The sequence below is a fragment of the Gymnodraco acuticeps genome, unplaced genomic scaffold, assembly GCF_902827175.1.
Source record: "Gymnodraco acuticeps unplaced genomic scaffold, fGymAcu1.1, whole genome shotgun sequence".
In the NCBI taxonomy this organism is placed as follows: domain Eukaryota; kingdom Metazoa; phylum Chordata; class Actinopteri; order Perciformes; family Bathydraconidae; genus Gymnodraco; species Gymnodraco acuticeps.
In genome coordinates this window covers 703279-720985 of record NW_022990335.1, presented here as the reverse complement: position 1 = coordinate 720985, position 17707 = coordinate 703279, and the positions used below count along the sequence as shown (strand labels likewise).

At 45.8% G+C, this 17707-nt stretch overlaps 1 protein-coding gene across 1 annotated transcript; it reads right to left on the bottom strand.

Annotated features, from left to right (window-relative positions):
- Positions 1 to 449: 449 nt before the first annotated feature.
- On the bottom strand, positions 450 to 17404 carry tshz3a (teashirt zinc finger homeobox 3a). Its single transcript, XM_034223391.1, has 2 exons — positions 17033 to 17404; positions 450 to 4678 (listed from the first exon to the last, which is right to left on the bottom strand). The coding sequence occupies exons 1-2, from the start codon at positions 17070 to 17072 to the stop codon at positions 1356 to 1358; spliced, it is 3363 nt and encodes a 1120-aa protein (XP_034079282.1). The 5' UTR covers positions 17073 to 17404; the 3' UTR covers positions 450 to 1355.
- Positions 17405 to 17707: the final 303 nt, after the last annotated feature.

The following is a 17707-nucleotide window of genomic DNA, read 5'->3' as shown; positions in this document are numbered from 1 at the left end:
CAATGCTGATGGTTTTTAAGTTCTGCTCAGTGTTTCTGCAAATGTAGCCTTGTGGGCTATCTTGTCAGCTGATTTGTAAATGCTTAGTCATCAGAATGTGGGAAAACAATTGGAAAGGGGGGGAATTATTTAAAATGTCTGGATTTCCCATAAACCAGTTATAAAATTAGATGACATTAGATAGAATTACATTTTGAGCTTAACTGTGATGTTCGAGTTATTTCTCTTCATTAGCATATTATATAACTATTTTTAAATAATCTTGAATGTTTCATATTCTCTTTGGTGGCACTTTGGCAATAAATGGGATAAATACAATCCAACTCCCCAGAAATGCTTACATTGTCGGTTATTCCTTGGAATGTCTTAGAGATTATAACTTACATTTTAGCAATTCATATTGGACCATGATCTACACATTTCTATAATACAAAAGAAAACAAATGTTGTATGCAGCAGTTAATTCAATTTAATCATAGAAGCACAAGGCATTAACATATTTGTAGTGTTTTTTTTATCAAATAACATTTATAAAACTATTGTGCAAAACAATGTCCTTTTCAATCTTCTTCAAAGGCTCTGCACCAGTGGATAGTCATAGTCCTCTTAAATTAGGAAATATAACAAGTATGCATAATTTAAACAGCAAGTTGTAAGCTTATACACTTTATATACATTTGTACACAGACCTGGATTTTAAGTGCCCCTCACTCAATGATAAAGAACAAGGCAGCTTTTACAATCAGCAAGAAAATCAATAGGCTGTACAGAGAAAACTATACAAACAAGCAATGAACTTTTGCTGTTTGGCAGATTTTTTTAAGAAGCTTCACCAGGCATTTGGCTGTTTGAAAGTGTTACAAAAATGACCATTTTGAAAGGGCATTTTAAAATCTGGACAGGACAGGACTGTAGAAAGTTAAACGTGTTGAACATGCAGTCTACCAGCAAATCAAAATCCAACTCACAAAAATGAAAAATAAATACAATTAATACATTTCAAGTTATTAGCTGACCTTCTAGTCAAGAAATTCACCATGACCATGAAATAATCTGTCTTCTGTTGTCTCATATTACCAAAGGTGTACATAGAGTGAGGCAGACAACAAAGCTTACGACAAATCAGGCTTAAAATCTTTGACCTACATTATATTTTTATGTGAAATAAATGTTTTTTGAAATACGCAGACATCCGAAATGTTTATAGGCCGAATAGATGTAAACACCTTGTGCTGACATTTTTAACAGTAGTTCATGCCTTCTTTGTGCATTACCACACTTTCAAAGTCTATGTTTTTTTGTTTTAAATAGCCTTTCTGTAAATGTTTCCCAGTACATCTGCTGCTGAGAGTAACTTAGTGTTTCTCTACTTCGCTCACAAATAGCAGATGGTCCTCTGGAGACTTCCCATGGCTCTTGCTGAGGTGAAGCTTGATGGCGTGCTTAGTGGCAAATTTACGGACGCAGAGTTGGCAGCGAAACACTGCCCCATTACTACTGGAGTCATCTTGTGATTGTGGAGAAAGGAAAGACTCCAGGGGCACGATTTTCTCTGTGAGAGTGTGAGAGTCCCTTACAGTCTGTTTGGGGGACAGCTTGGCCAGGTCCCTGATTCTGAACCCTAGGTGGGCTTCCAGGTGGCATACATACGCTGCTGGAGAGCGGATCTGTGATGCACAGTCACTACAGAAGAATATAGGTTGACCAGAGTCTAGGTTCTTGAGGAACTTGGTTCTGCCAGTTCTCCGTAGCTGGTACTTGACGTTAGCTAGCCAATGGCTGATGGTGGTCATGGAGAGGCTTGTGAAACGGGACACATGCATTCTTTCCTGCGAGCTGAGATCGTTGATGATGTACTTCCCCTCTGACGTCTGCTTCAGGCTCGAGGCAAAGTGTGCCTGCAGGAGTAGGAGGTGCTGGGGGTTCCAGTTGGAGTGACGGCCTTTACGTTTGTGTCCATGCAGGGACGCGTCATCATCGTCATGAGTGGAGCCCACGATCTCGGCTTTGTCTGCGACCCGGGACCGTGAGGGGGGCTTTGGGACATGGTGGGATTGCGTCAGGTTCCTAAGCATGTCTGAGATATCCGACAATGCGTTTTCATGCAGAGGGCTGCTGGATGTGTAGGGAGATACAACTGTTAGCTTTGCGGGGGTAACAAGGGAGGAGGGGGAGATAGATGAGGCTGTGGATGAAGGGGTTAGGGGGGCCGAGCCAATAGATCCCCCTCTATCACTTTTCCCCTTTGTGAGGTCCATGGGCTGATCATCACTAGGCTGACCAAAGCTATTATCAACTACACTCTCTGGCTTTTTGGTCTGTGAGGGGGGGGCGGCCACAGCAGCCCTCTCAGCCATGCTCTGGCTGAGTCTGGAGAGCAGGCTCAGGGGATCTTGGTTTGGCATGGAGGGCTTGGCTGCTTTCCCCAAATGAATGTTCATTACTGACTGAAGAGCACTTAAAGGGTTGACAAAGGGTTGCTCTGGAGGAGTATGGCCGGTGATAATGGCTGTACTGCTTCTAAGCGTAGAGGCGAGCGGGGATTTGACTGTCGACTCTCTCCTGGGTTCTGTTGCAGGGGATGCTCTGTCGCTATGGCTTCCCCTGTCGCTATTGGCTGGGGTGACTGCCCTCCATTCCCGAGGTGAGTCAGCCTCTCCTCCCCTGTGCGATTCTCCAGCCTCACTACTACAGGGAGAGAGGTGGTTCTCCATCTTGGGAGACAACTGCTTCTCCCTTTGCTCTACTTTTGCTACTTTCTCAGTCACCTTTTTCACTAGATCTTCCATTGCCTGGAAGTTGTTGCTGGGGAAAGGGGAGGACTGGCTCAGAGGTGGGGAAATAAGGGGCTGGTTCTTGGCGAGGGCGGACAGTATTCCATCCCCTCCATTGAACAAGAACTTCATTGGGGAAATCTTGTCCATGCCGCCCTGTTGGAGCTTAAGGGCACTGGGGAACTGGTAGGCAGCATGGATGCTCGGATAGCCCCCCCAGCTTGGATTTCCACTCTGTGCCTTGTTAATGGCGGATGCCACAGTGTTTTCCAGTGATTTGAGAATATCAAAGCCCCCTTTAGGGCTCTCCTTCAAGTCCTCTTCAGTAAGATAGCTATACTTTGAGATGTCATATTTTTCCTCCTTCTCAGCATCCCCCTCTTTCCCAACTGATGCGGCAGCTTGCCTCTCATTTCCAACAGCCTCCTGCTGAGAGCACTCCTCCTCTACCTCCTCCTTTTTTATCTCTTTAAGAGGAGGGGAAGTAGCGGGGGGAGTCGTCGTAGTCGGTAGAGGTGGAGGAGAGAAGGTGGAGGGTGCCAGAGGGACGGACTGGACCCTCTGTTCAGTGGGTGTGCTGACCCTAACCGGGTTGGGGGAGGTGGCCTCAGGAAGTGTTTTTATTCTCTTCCCCACAGAGCTTGTCACCCTCAGGAAGTGCCCCGTCACCATCATGTGGGTTCTCAGCTCTTGCAGTGTATTATGGGAACTCCCACACTCCATGCACTTGAGGATTTGAAGTTTGTTGGATTCAAACTGCCAAGTATAGCTTGCGCCGTTCTGGTGGCCATAGCGGTTATTAGGGGTGGTGTAAGGGCTGGAAGAGGGTTTCTGTGAGTGATCGTTCAGGCCTGACTGTGAGTGCTTAGATTTGGGGGTTCCTTCTCGAGAACGTGGCAAGGCAGCGAGGTCCAACCCTACGAGTCCCCTTTTCTTAGAAGACATGATTTTGGCTGCCACAGGGGCAATGGGCTCCTTCAGAGGCACTTTCTGGTAATGTTTGGTCTTGATCATGTGGACACTGAGATCTTGGAGCGATTCGAATGAGTGGCCACAATACATGCACTTCAAAACTTTCTGGGCATCCTCCTTGCCCTCCATCTCCATCAGGGATCTCTTTCGTGGTTTAGACCAGCGCTTTGAGCCGCTGCCGGCCTTGTCGTGGTTGTCATCGCGATAGTGGCCTGTGTCATTCATGTGAACTGTCAGGTCCACCAGGGTGTCATAAGCAGCACTGCAGCCCTTACAACGGAACTTACTGGCCCCAGTGAAGATGGAGCCAAACAGCTTTGGGTTTTGCCTGTGGAGCTGGACTGTGCTAAAGAGGCTGGGCTCAGAATGTGCATGGTGACGGCTCTGGGGAGGATGCTGCTGTAGAGACTTTGCCACTGCAGACTGGTGCCAGTCGTAGCTACCGCTGCTGCAGCTACTGCTGCTACTAGTGCTGTTGCTGCGAGCCGGCTTCTCTGAAGGAGCCGTTGTCTGCACCTGTGGAGGTGTGGAATTAAAGTTCAGTGGTGACCACAGGGGGTTGGTCATGAAGCTGGAGTAGATAACCTTCATTTGCTCTAAGGTGTCCATGGCTATTGGAGGTGTTTTAGTGCCACCATTCACAGGTGCTGGGACCAAGTTGACCTCGGCTTTTGTTGAGGGGCTCTCGAAGTCTGAGAGGCGGTCACTGGTCTCGCTGACATGCGAATCACTGTCCATCTCTTGTCCTGAGAGCTCTGCAGCCCCAGCTGATTCCTGGTCAGATGTCTGTTCTTTGGCAGGCCCTGCGCTCTGCTCCGCAAACTCATCTTTCATTGGAAGGTCATCCCGAGGGGCTGAGGGCAGGTCTTCTGCTTCCTCCTCCTCGTCTTCCTCCACCACAGTTTGCATTGCCAGCTCCTCGGGAGAATAGGCTGCAAGGAGAATGGAGACAAAGAGAGAAAGAAAGAGATGAGTTGAATTGCAGGGAGTGAACACGCAATGTTAGAATAACTGGAGAAAAAGTTTCCCTGCTATGTGTGCCCGAGGACTCCCAGGGATAAATGAGCCATCTGTGTGGGAGCCTTTAAAGCTGAGCTGAGAAATTACAGTCATCCCATTTCACCTCATCAACCGTTGAGGTGTTATTTTCCTCTAGGCGAGCCTGTATTTATATACTACCCCAGCCACACAGAACGTATGCCTCCCCTCTTTTCACTCCTTCTATTGGAGGAAAACAAAAAAGAAATATCTTGGCAAAAACATAATGCGCCATTTTATTTATCTCAGGGCGCAACAGCTTGAAATGAAAACTAAATCTGAAATTAATGAAGCCCAATCTCACTGTGGCATTCTCCTCTGGGGTAATAAATGAGTTGGATCAACCTCCATCTGTCAGTTAATATGTCTGACGCCTCTTCATCTGCCTCTTCTATTATTGCACACACATACATACAGACACACAATCGCACAGACATGCGCACATAGGCAAAGAGCTATCTTGAAGAATTTTAAGAAAAGAATGTCTCTTGTTGAAGAAAAGTTGACATGTTGAATAGAAATCCTACTTTGTCCTCTGAATTGAAGTGAGTTCATTAGTTTATTAACATTTAGAATATAATCAATACTAGGCTCAAGCTAAATTCTAAGAGAAGATCTCCAGCAAGGTGTTAAATGTCATGCAATCATTATACACATTTCAATGAACATACAAAATAAATGAACCAAAAAAAGGAAGATAAAGAAGGCGCGGTGAGAATGCGGAGCATCGACATGATGGAAATGCATACGAAATCTGTCCCTTTGCATGTTGGCGCCCACTGTTTACATGGAGAGATATGATAAGTGTGTGTGTGCATGTGTGTTTCTTAGCCCCCCCGAAACACACAAAAACCAGAGCCGACACACCCACCACTCAACCCCTTCTTCCGCAGTGTCATCATCCCCCCTCCCTCATTTCCTGTCCACCTCACTCAAGAAACCGCTCAATTTAAGGAAAAACAAATAATCTCTGAAAATAGCGGATGGCCTGTGGACAGTTCTGCGGCCATTACATGACATTATTGTAAACTAAGACAAATGCCACAGAAAGAAGCTGTAGGTATAAGGCAGCTTTAATAGTTTTGGCACTCATACTTAGTGGAGCTTGGACACACAGATACACACACTGTGACTAAATCCTTCATTCCCCCCCCTGCTCCACGCACTCACGTCCAGTCTAAACAAAAATGTCATAGCTGAAATAACTCTCATTTCCAGTGCTAACAGCCAATCTCTAGGCAGCCATGCGGCTGGCGCTGGTCTGATTTGGGCCCTGGGGGTACAGTCAGCAGGCAGCCTCACTGAGAGGCCAGCCTAATGGAGACCTGGCAGGTGCAGCCCACTCTCCGTCCTCCCGGAGATTTGGTTTGTCACTGGGTATCCATTACCTGCCATTCTCCGCTGATAGGCCCCGACAGCCCTGATCAAAAGATGTCGTCGGGCTCCAGTCCGCTTGGCAGTCAGTGGCATGTCGTTTGTAAAAAAGGCCAAGCAGGGTGTAAATAAAATGACATGATCACTTCCCCAGCCCCTCATGTTCTGGACACAATTATGATAATGTGGACGTGGAGGGGAGGAGGGAGGGTTCTGGGAGGATGGAGAAGGGGCGAGGAGGTAAATCGCTTACGCTCGGGCAAACACGCAAGGGAGATATCTCCCTGCTACCAGCGCTCAAGCGGCTGCCCGCACCCTCTTTCCTTTACTCTCTCTTTTGGTTCTCGTCTGGAAGGTATTCGTGTCAGACTCTCATTTGAAAGAGGAAATCCAGACAGGATGGGGTGGTTAATGTGTTTTTCGTCCTGACTAGCTGGTCACGGATGTCAGCTTGCATCAGGCCAGCATGGCACACCGCTTGACCAAGTTGTCAGGTCACCTTTCTCTTACTCCACATATTTCTTCACATTGTCACGCTATTTCATCAAACTATTGCCATATCCAATTTCACGTCACGTTATCACATTCGTAAACCTTCCCAGCGCTCTCTATCTCTCTGTGCCTTAACTTAGTCGTAAATGTTTTACATTTCATGATAATAGAGCTGCGGCCCTATAGGTTATTGTTCATTTGTCATTAGTGAGGGGGAGAGAAGTCCAAAAGCACCTGCTATAAAACCTACATAGTCTAGCCATGCTCCCAGGCAATTTAAAATGCAAAACAAAAACCATTATGTCTGAGCACTATCTGTTAATTTAATCCCCAATGACTGATAATCCATCACACAGGGCGACAACCACATCCAATTATTCTCCTTGGCTTGACTGACAACAGAGGTGATTTATCAAGCTAATAAAAGGTGATGGGAGCATAGAGGCTCCCATAGAATACAAAAAGAAGAGGATTTAGATACAACAATACTCCCAGATTGAAGTCTTAACTAAAATCATAGCATATGGTGTAGAGCCAATGTATGAGTTTTGTGCCTGCGTATATGAGAGAGAAAGAGTGTGTGTGTGTTCATGTTTTGATAAAGTGAGCTGATGCCATGTGGGGAAAGACAAGAATCATTAGGTTCCATGATTGATTCCTACGGGTGGGGTGTGTGGCGGGGGGGGGGGGGGTAAGAAGAAGGGTAGGAGGTGCACTTTCGCACAATCAACATCTCAGTCACGGCTCACACAGAAATAGCAATAACACATTCACACTAACACAAAAGCTGCAGAAAACAAGGCTCCGCAGCAGAAACACACACTTCACCTTAAGATACGCTACGTCAAATACACCCCCCACGCAATTATAAATAAAGCTAGTCAGTCAGTTATGACACCAACCCCCATCCCCTCCTCAAACACACTCGTACATGCACGTAGATGCAAGCGATGAGGAAAGACAGTGACATCTTGGCATGCAGGAGGCATTCCTGTGGAGTATCATTTTCATAAACATAAGGGCCGCAGACGAGGAGGGAGAGATCATCTGATAGAAATACTGCAGTGCTGCTCTGACGATCAGGAACAACAGACAGGGAGGGACAGGGGGTGATTAAGCAGGAAGGTGCTGTGGCTGCCTCTCTCTGTCTCCTTCCTTCTGTCCCATGGGTTACTTCTCCTCAAGTGCTGCTGAAAGCTGTTTTTGATTCTGCATTTTAAATAGGCCTTCAAATGCAAGAGTGATAATGTGAAGACTGAAAAAAAAATCATGTGTTCTCAAGTAGAAATCTATTTTCTTAGATTGTCACAGTTTGAATCAGCAAATGCATATAAATATATATTTTGGTGAAAAAAAGATACCACTGCACCCCTTTTTTGTTATCTGTGCCTTGATGGCCACACTGCATGTTCCTGTTCTGGCCTCCACAGCTGGTAAAACAGTCCGATCACACCCAACAGCAGCGCGGGGTAAACAGGATGTGTCATTAACATATCTACCTGTGTCTGACCCTCACACTCAAATGACTGCTTGGTCTCTAAAAAAGAAAGGACACAACCTTGCCACAGGCATTTGTGCGGTCATCTTGAGTACAAGATCTGTGATTTTTAATGCGTGAAAACAGCATAGACAGCCGATGTATATTTTCGTTAAAAGAACATAAGCTCTATTGATATTTGTGTAAGTTCACATGTGAAATAATGTTCAACCCACTTCATTTTTTTTGTAAATTCTAGGGGAACATTTTGTGCATTACACAGAAGACCAAAATAGGAATGCTTGATTGACATCCTGAATTTTTGCGGACAATAAAACAGAAACTATCTCTATTGCAATAGCAATGTTCATATGTGTTGCTTAGCTTGATTACATCTTTATTTATGATTTAATCACTGTATGCATAGAGAACTGTATTGTACACAAAGACGCAACTGGGATACAGGGAGGGGAGAGGAAATTGTCTACATGGGTGGTCCCTTATAGCTTACTGTTTAGATTACAAAAACAGTTTAATGTCATTGTTCAAAGACAACAACAAGTTAAACAACAGGGGGAAAAGCACAGATATTGCAGTCTATTGTTTATGGTTTAATATAAGAACAATGCATGAACACAGGATTTTGCCATATAGACATTGAGCTGTATTTCTTGCATGAATGATAATTTATAAAATAGTGTTTTGTCTATGACTTTTATACTGTTGAATAACAGAGGAAATTAGGTTGGACGTATTTGCCAAAACCTTTGATCACATGTTAGTTTAGATATTTGAAGTCAGTCGGTGATCGGACACGGGGGCGCCGAGAGGAGCGAGGTAAACTGTGTCACAACATGACGAGTGTGTCTTGATATGTGTACAGTATTTCAACCGGACCCTGACGCCCTTAAACCAACATGGCCCCTCAGCAGGGGGCTCTTACTGACAGGAAACAGCTCCAGAACGCTAAAGGACAGGAAGTCACCTCAGACTCAATAAAAAAAAAAACACAAACCACCGACTTCCACTCACTCTCTCAAGTTTCCCAGCAGCCTAAAACTCTTTAAATAGATTAGAATAATTGAGTCCAAAACAGCCCCATTCTGTCAAAATAGCAGCAGATCAGTAACATACCTAAAATGCCTTCACTGTTGCACACATTTGTCAAAGCAACACACTCAATCAAACTTAGTTCACTCCCTCTTTTTCCTTTGATCCTTACAGCCTGGCCAAAAGTCCCACGAGAAAATATGTAACAGGTGATCTGCGGTCATTGAAATTATAACAAGTTTGGACATTATAGGATTTTTTGGATAAGACATAAAGGTTTTTGATACATAACTTTGCTGCTACAGCACTAATGCTTGTACAGACTATCATGTTACAAGCTATCCTGGATGTCTTTGTCAGTTTTTTTATTTGTGTGTGTTCTCTACCCCCTGATGGCATTGTGAATACATTGTGTCCGCCGATTGTAGTGCAGGATGTGTGATATGGGAGATGGGAAAAACAGAGAGATCATTCTGGCCTCAGGCAAAGCTTACGGCTGAACCTTGTCAATGCACACAGTAAAACGAGGGAGAGGGAGAGTAAAAAAGAGAAAGAGAGAGGCTGAATAGATTTAACCGGCGGCTGATTGTTGTATTTTATGAGTGGACCTCAAAGCTGCCAGCTGCACGTACAGACCTTCAAGACCTGAAAATGCATCTCGTTTATCTGACATTAGACGAGCCAAAAACACATTCACTCCTCCCGTTACTAACTCTAACGTAGTGGAGAACGAGGTTGACGCATGGTTCCAGTCTCAGTTTGAAACTTGCCGCAGCCAAAATAAGCGTTAAAAAAAGCAAACAAATGCAATCACAACACAAAACATCCTCCACAGGTGCAGAACCAAGGGCAGTAATAAGGAGCGAGATGCCGCGGGAAGGCTGTGTTCCAGTCCGACATGCACGCAGAGCCTGTCTCTTCTGATGATCTGTAGTCGGGCGGACTTTCTTAAACTATCCCACATCTCTGCCTCCTTCCATCACTCTTTCTTAAAGCCTTACTCAGGCAGTTCTCAAGCAGAGCTCCATGAAGCGGAACCGCTGTTTATTTGCCCATTCTTCCAACACTCTGAGCTCATATTAAAATGTTGTTCAAAGGTCAACGGGCTCTGTGAACATATTCCTCTTAACGCTTTTTTGTAGGGACTCAAGTTTGCAAGTATTATTTAAAACACAGCTTTACAACACACTTACAAACACTAGTTAATGTAAGGGTCGTAGGGTTGTTAGGACAGTGGGTTTAAGTCACACAATTAGTTTACTACGATCAGTTTAGTTAATGTAAAGTTCATATTTATTTTCCGCTTTAACTGAAGGTTTTCATAACCTTGATTTAACTGGAACTATTAGATACCGAGACGATCTACTCATGTTTTCACTATCATGTTCACTAAACCAAACTAAAAACATAACCTCCTTTAAAAAAGATCTTCGAAAGATTAGAAAGATCTTCCTTAAAAAAAACAGACATATTATGCTAATTTTCAGATTCATAATTATATACAAGGATAAGCACGAAAAAGCCCAGTCTGCTCCATTTGGCTTGCAAGAAAAATGTGGTTCACCAAAGATAATTTTCAAGCTATCAGAGGAGATACTGCAGGGCAAATATTCTAATAACCTAAATGTGACATAGGAACGTGAGCCAACTCTGAATGTTTTGTTGAACCTAATGTTTTCTGACTGATTCAGCCAACAAAACACTGACTGATATGTCTCATCTCACATTTTGCATGTTGTTAGGCATGGAAGTGAGTTTAATTATATGTCCCCTTTAAGGTTTCTGCTGAGACCTGCATTACTGTAGGTGTGAACATAAGGCCGTGGTTTAAACAGGGGTAATGGAATTCTGCAATTTATCACAGCTCTAAATGCAGGACTACGGTAAAGAACTGACACCAAGTCAGGATGTCTGAGCTAAAGTGGAAATAACACTGAAACTGGTAATACGTTTGTAGCTTGTAGCTGGAACTAAAACTGGGACTTGGGTGGTTAAAGTTGAATCGGGGGTGAAGGAAATAAAAGTCGGGGCTTGGGAGTGGGAAGACCAAACCCCTCTCACAACGCACAGCTGCTGCCATGATCGCCTAGCAACGAGGAGGTGATGGACGCAGCCTGAAGATGGATGGCCACCATAAATCACAGTGGTGAGTAGTAGGAGGAGAAGGAGGTAGGAGGGACAGAAAGAGGGAACAAGAAGAGGACAAAAAACAAAACAACAGTTTTTTTTTTCCCGCCTTTTCTGTAGCAGAGCTGGCCTTGCCTTGACCTCTCACTGTATTCTTTTACTCATGATTGTTGGGGAATGACATGGGGCTAGGGACTCTTCTGGGCAAAGCATAATGGAAACTTCCGAGGTAATCATCGCAGTCAGTTATAGGGGATCCAATGGATCATTTTAAAATGTACAATTGCTATAAAGCTCCATCGAGTGCCTACGTGCCCTTCAGAGTCTGGAGTTTTTTTTCATGATTCCACTAACTTTTTAAAGATGATAATAATGATAGACGATAGCTTTCATAAAGAAACCCTCCAGGCAAGGCAATCTGGGTAGTGTAGTTGCGAGATAAACATCCCTGGGCTATCTGATTATGGCCTACTGCTGCGGCACTGGTGTCTAGTAACACTCAGAGAGAGCGCTCAGCCATCCATCACACAGTGAGTGTCTGTCTAAGGCTTTCCACCCTGCTTCTTCTCGTCCTGGCTCTCCAGTTACAGCCATACACGGCCGGCCTAAATAATATTCCTCATGATAAATGGCACCATAAGCCTAGTATCCATCATTAATCTGATTTTTAAAGAAGCATCCATCTTGGAGAGAGCCTGTTAGGGCCACGGGGGAGCAGAGCAGCTCGGGTTCATCTAAAGGCCAGGCTGCTGCATGAGTGATACCTGTCAGCCCTGCTCATCAGGGAGCCACACACACACACACACACACACACACACACACACACACACACACACACACACACACACACACACACACACACACACACACACACACACACACACACACACACACACACACACACACACACACACACACACACAACACACACACACACACACAGCCACACACACACACACACACACACACACACACACACACACAGCACACACACACACCACACACACACACACACACACACCACACACACACACACACACACACACACACACACCACACACACACACACACACACACACACACACACACACACACACACACACACACACACACACACACACACACACACACACACACACACACACACACACACACACACACACACACACACACACACACCACACACACACACACACACACACACACACACACACACACACACACACACACACACACACACACACACACACACACACACACACACACCAATAGCACCCCTTTGCGCGTTCACCGTGCATATATATTATGAGTAAACAACACTAACACACTTGTCCGACTTTGTGTACTCACAAAGCATATTTCTCCTCTTATTGAGACGTCTAGAGACGTGTCATGGAAGAACATTCTGTCACTCATCAAAACACAACTCAGGGTAACTCAATCCTCCCTGTCATCTCGAAAAAATCTCCCCTCCCAAACGCTTCTGCTCAAGGCTTTCAGGAAAACTCTTCCCTGGAAAAAAGTCTCAAACTGGAGTCTCTTTCCCCAGTCTCTCTCCACTGACTCTGCACCCCATTCCTCTCCTTCTCTTTGTTTATCTCACTCTGTCTTGTTTTTCCTCTTTCACTCTCTCTTTCTCCTCCTCTCTGCCCCCTATCCACCTCCCTTCTCTTGTGTGTCTGGTAAAGCCTGTTTGATAAATGACACACGTCACTGTGTCAGGAGCGAAGGGTGGGTCAGTGATAAATGACTCTGTTGAAAAGGAAATCGGCTCTCTGGCACGGCCGGGCTATTCTCCTCCTGGATTGGGTTTCAGGACCCCTGAAGACCGGAGCGGCTCAGTTTCCCCGAAAAGAGCACACATCCCACCAGGCTCTGATGCTCCCTACCTCTGGGAGGGGTGGGAGAGAGGGGGTGGGCGGGAGGGAGGTAGGGTTGGAGGGATCCAGCCTGTCCCAATTGTCGCTACAGTGCAGCTGCATCTATCACAACAGCGGTGGGACTATTTTTACAATGCCTACGACTCAGTTTCCAGACAGCAGTCCCGGCTGAAAACCTGGGCTGAAAGCACACTGAGAGCTGAAAGGGAAGAGTGGATGGCTAACGGTTTTCTATTTGTGACACTACTACAGCACTTAAACTCCGCTTTCTCTCCTGAAGCCCAACCCTATGGCTTGACATCTGCCAAGTGTGTGTTAAAAAGGAGAGAAGGCCCATTTCACCGCCCCCGCCTCCTCATCGTCCCCACTACCAGCAGCACCTCCTCCTCCTCCTCCTCCTCCTCCTCCTCCTCCTCCTCCTCCTCACTCCTCCTCCTCCTCCTCCTCCTCCTCCTCCTCCTCCTCCTCCTCCTCCTCCTCCTCCTCCTCCTCCTCCTCCTCCTCCTCCTCCTCCTACACTGTCTCTTTCACTCGCTTGCTGGCAGGGTGGCACTGTTATCATTACACAGGCAGGATTTATGGAGTCAAGGCCTATGGCAAAAACAAAAAGGCATCTGTCAATACCTGTGGGAAACACTCTGTCAGCCTTCCTCCTCCTTCCACTGGTGCTCACAGCCTCATTAGGTATGCACTTATCAGACACATAGATCACAGACGTGACTCAACCTCACCGGAATCCAGCCACAGGACTTTTCATTAGCAACAGCCAAAGCCAAAACATTTGCCGTGCTCACACCTGCAAACAACACCATTGGAGGCATGTGTTGTTAAAGCTTGCTAACGCTGTCAGCCTGTATGTCGGTCGAACAATTAAGTCCCTCGCGGTGCTTCCCCGCTGCTTCCGTAAGGGCATGCTTTTCACACATAAACAACAGGAAGGCAGACAGATATAAAAACAGCTTACTTAATTTCGCCGCTTTTACAACCCCGCCACAACATGTGTGCATGTGTCTGCAACGTGTACTGTAAATGCTCCCATCTTTACTATATATGTTTGTGTGCTGTGTCGACAGTTGAATGCTGCATGTTGTGCAGGGACAGAAAAAAAGAGAAGAAGAAACTGAGAAACGTAGACGGGCCTAAAGAGCTCAGAGAATTACGGCCTAACCCCAGCAGGTGGTCTACAGTTACAATTCCTTTCATCACTATCGCAAGCCAAACCGCACACACACACACCCAACAAATCAGAGTGCATGCCCACTGATTTGAGTACACACAGTCACCGACAGACGTGAGTGATGACTGCCAGTCTGGCAGCTATAATCCTGACCCTGCAGAAAGAAGAGACTGTAGCTGTGAGCCCGGTTCAAATCAGACTACCCCCCCCCACCCTTCTCCTTCTGTGTCTCTCATACATGACCAGATCACACATGGTCTTACAGTGCGCTAACACATGCAACACTCTGGATACTATAAACACACTGACAGCATTCAGCAAACATACTGTACAGGTTAGACATTCCATTGAAATAGCTGCGTCGTTGCCCACACGTTCTAAAGCCGATGTCGACTTCCTGTTAAGTCTGCGGAGTATTTTAACTTTCTACAGCCGTTTCCACAGCTTTAGGCCTCAGGCGAAGCTAATCGCCAGCCATGAAGAAAGTAAGTCTGTATTTCCACAGCTGGAAGAGTCTCTTTCTCATGTTTGCTCGGCTGTTTACGTGGCCAGCTGCCCTCGGTTGTTAAGAGCACTCAGACCTGACCCAGGTAGGCAGGCCCATTTGTCACCTGCAGCGGAAAATTGAGTTACAGCACAACCAAAGGCGAGCGGCTCTGTGTAATATCAAGTTGATTACATCAAAGTGGTGGCAAACCTCATTGGGCTGGGCACCCCGAGCTTGTCATCTCCAATCACGGGGCCTGTCAGGACTCCATCAGCCTCACGGCTAATTGGACCAACGCTAATGAAGCAGGCAAAACAAGTTTTGTACCGAGGAGAGAAAAACCCTCCTAGACAGAGGAAGGCAAGAAAGAGAGGGAGAAGCTGAGAGTGTGTATTGGAGAGACAATGAGAGAGAAAAGTGTGTATGTGGAGGGGAGGGGGGTAGATTTTTCATGCAAGTCTCAAGGTTGCAGTGGGCTGACTCTCTCCCTAAGTCCCTAATCAAGGCCCATCATCTGTCATCCTTTTCTTTGCTCTCTCTATCACCATGCTCTGTGCTGCAATCAATTCATCATCACCCTTTGTGTGCCACTGAACAGTTGACAACTTTATAACTTGCAGCTGCACGGGCTGACTGACAGGGGTGGAAGGGGAGCATGAAAAAAAATGAAGAAATTAATGGATGAATGAATGAACAAAGAAGCGTGGTTTCAGGGAGAAAAAGTTGTTTTCTAAAAACACAAAACGATCCATATTACAGCCTTTTATTCCCTTTCGTCAACAGAGAAACGGCAGTGTAGCAGGGAGGATAGAGGAGAGAGGAGAGGAGGAGACCAAGGGAAGAAGAAAAAAACATCCTTCTCACTGATCTGAAATCAGAAAGCTTTCAGTCATTCTTTATGTGCTCCCCGCGGCCACTCTGAGCCAGTGAGCATGTACATTAGGCTGGGGCATTTTGATGAAATAAAAGCCCAGGCCAGCTTATGGCTAAACAGAATGGGAGCACTCACTCAGCCTGTCTCTGATTGACCATTAAAGCCATTGATGAATGGGCCTGTCAGGGGAGAGACAATTAAATCAAACATGAAACAAAGCCGTTGTGACGGCCCGGTCTGACAGAGCAAACCCATTCCTCCCCTCCATTACATAGCACACGGCTCCTTTTACAACCTCTAACCCACTCCTCCCGCCTCCTCTGCCCACTCTGTGTGTGAGTGTGTGTGTTCAAAGTGAACATGTACACATGGGAGTGTGATGTTCTCTGCTGGAAGTGTGTGTGTCTGTTTGTGTATGTGATGTCTCACTGGGAAACCACTTTGTCTCCCCCTTCGTTCACTTTTTCGTGAGTCAGTTGACCATCAGAGAGAAAGAGTGAGTGTGTGTGTGTGTGTGTGTGTGTGTGTGTGTGTGTGTGTGTGTGTGTGGTGTATGAGCGAGAGGGTAAAAAGTACACAGGGCCTTTCAAAGTGGTTTAAACGTGACGTCAGGGGCCTGCAGCACATGGTGGGAAGTGATTTTCTGATGCAAATCGAGAGGGATCAGATCAAAGCCGCATGACAGCCAATCAATCAACCGTCAAATCAGACATGGCAACTGTCGATTATGGCTCCTTCCAGCCCACGAAACCCCATTGTCTGCTCTCAAATTGTTTATCTTATCCCAAGAAAAGAAAAAAAAGCTCAGAGGTAGGTTTTTTTTCTTTCTCTCGCCCAGCTTGTGCAAAGAAGTTATGCGCTCGAGATCAAATGCGCACAAAGCCCTCATGTTCCCCTTATGGCACGCCTCGGGCACTCACTATTGAGAAAACACTGCTTATTTCCACAGGGTTTACACTAACAGATCACAAGGTACATGGCAGTTAGGATCGCTAAACTGTCAGGATTCAAGTTGGGAACAATCGGAAGCGAAAGTTTACAACAGGCAACTCATCCGAGGGGCTGCACAGCGTGGAAAGCGAAAACGCAATATTGTTGGATACAAAGTATACATCCGCTTTCATAAAGAGAACAGTTTCTATGAGGTCTCACAAGAGTGACAAAGCGGATCGTTAGAGAGCAAAGAAAAAAAACACAAAGTGGAAACGGAAATGCAGTGACTGTAAAGTGAGCTCTACAAAACAAAGGTAGCATCCGCAGTTTTATGACAGTAACGCATGTCTTTTTACGCACATTGTAACAACACATACCTGCTGCGCGCTTGGGCGCTTCTTGTTTCCTCCGTGGCATTTTTATTTTCGGGGATTTCCGTGAAACTCTTCTTTTTTATTTGATATAGCCCCGTCGCCGTATCCGGGAAGATCCACCTCTACTCAAAAAGATTCACGCCTTCGTGTAGTAGACTGCACAACATCGGAGAGTCCGATGGAAAGACAAACTAAAAATCATCGTTACGGAATAGCAGCCTGCGGGGAAAGTCAGCGTGAAAAATAAATACACGAGGAAGTGGGGATTATTGTTTTGTTGGTGTGATCGCGTAAAGAATGTCAACGGTGATAGCCAGCGTCCACCTCGGCTGCCTGGTCTGGCAACAGGCAAAGTTGAGGGATAAGAGAGATGATCGCGTCACTCACAGCAGGAGAATGGGCAAACCCACCGCTCCGTTAACTCTTTACTCCTCACAGAGGGGCGGACACCACGCGCGAGTGTCCTCCCACCTCTGCTTTTTATGTGAATCACAGTTTATATGAGCTATTAGTAGATTATTACAACACAGCAGGCTGATAATTACCAACAAGAACCGTAAACTGTCTGAATAATATTACAACAATGTTCCCAGCTATGTGTCATTTGGATTTAACACACTGGATTTAACCTTATACACATGTATTGTTTATAGTCCGTCTCGGTAATATTTCTTTAGA

What these genes read in the sequence shown, in the direction of transcription:
- tshz3a (XM_034223391.1), bottom strand. Translation starts at nt 17,072, where the DNA reads ATGCCACGGAGGAAACAAGAAGCGCCCAAGCGCGCAGCAG. An exon ending in AGCGCCCAAGCGCGCAGCAG is followed by an intron (nt 4,679 to 17,032) that starts GTATGTGTTGTT and finishes TTCTCCTTGCAG; the next exon opens with CCTATTCTCCCGAGGAGCTG.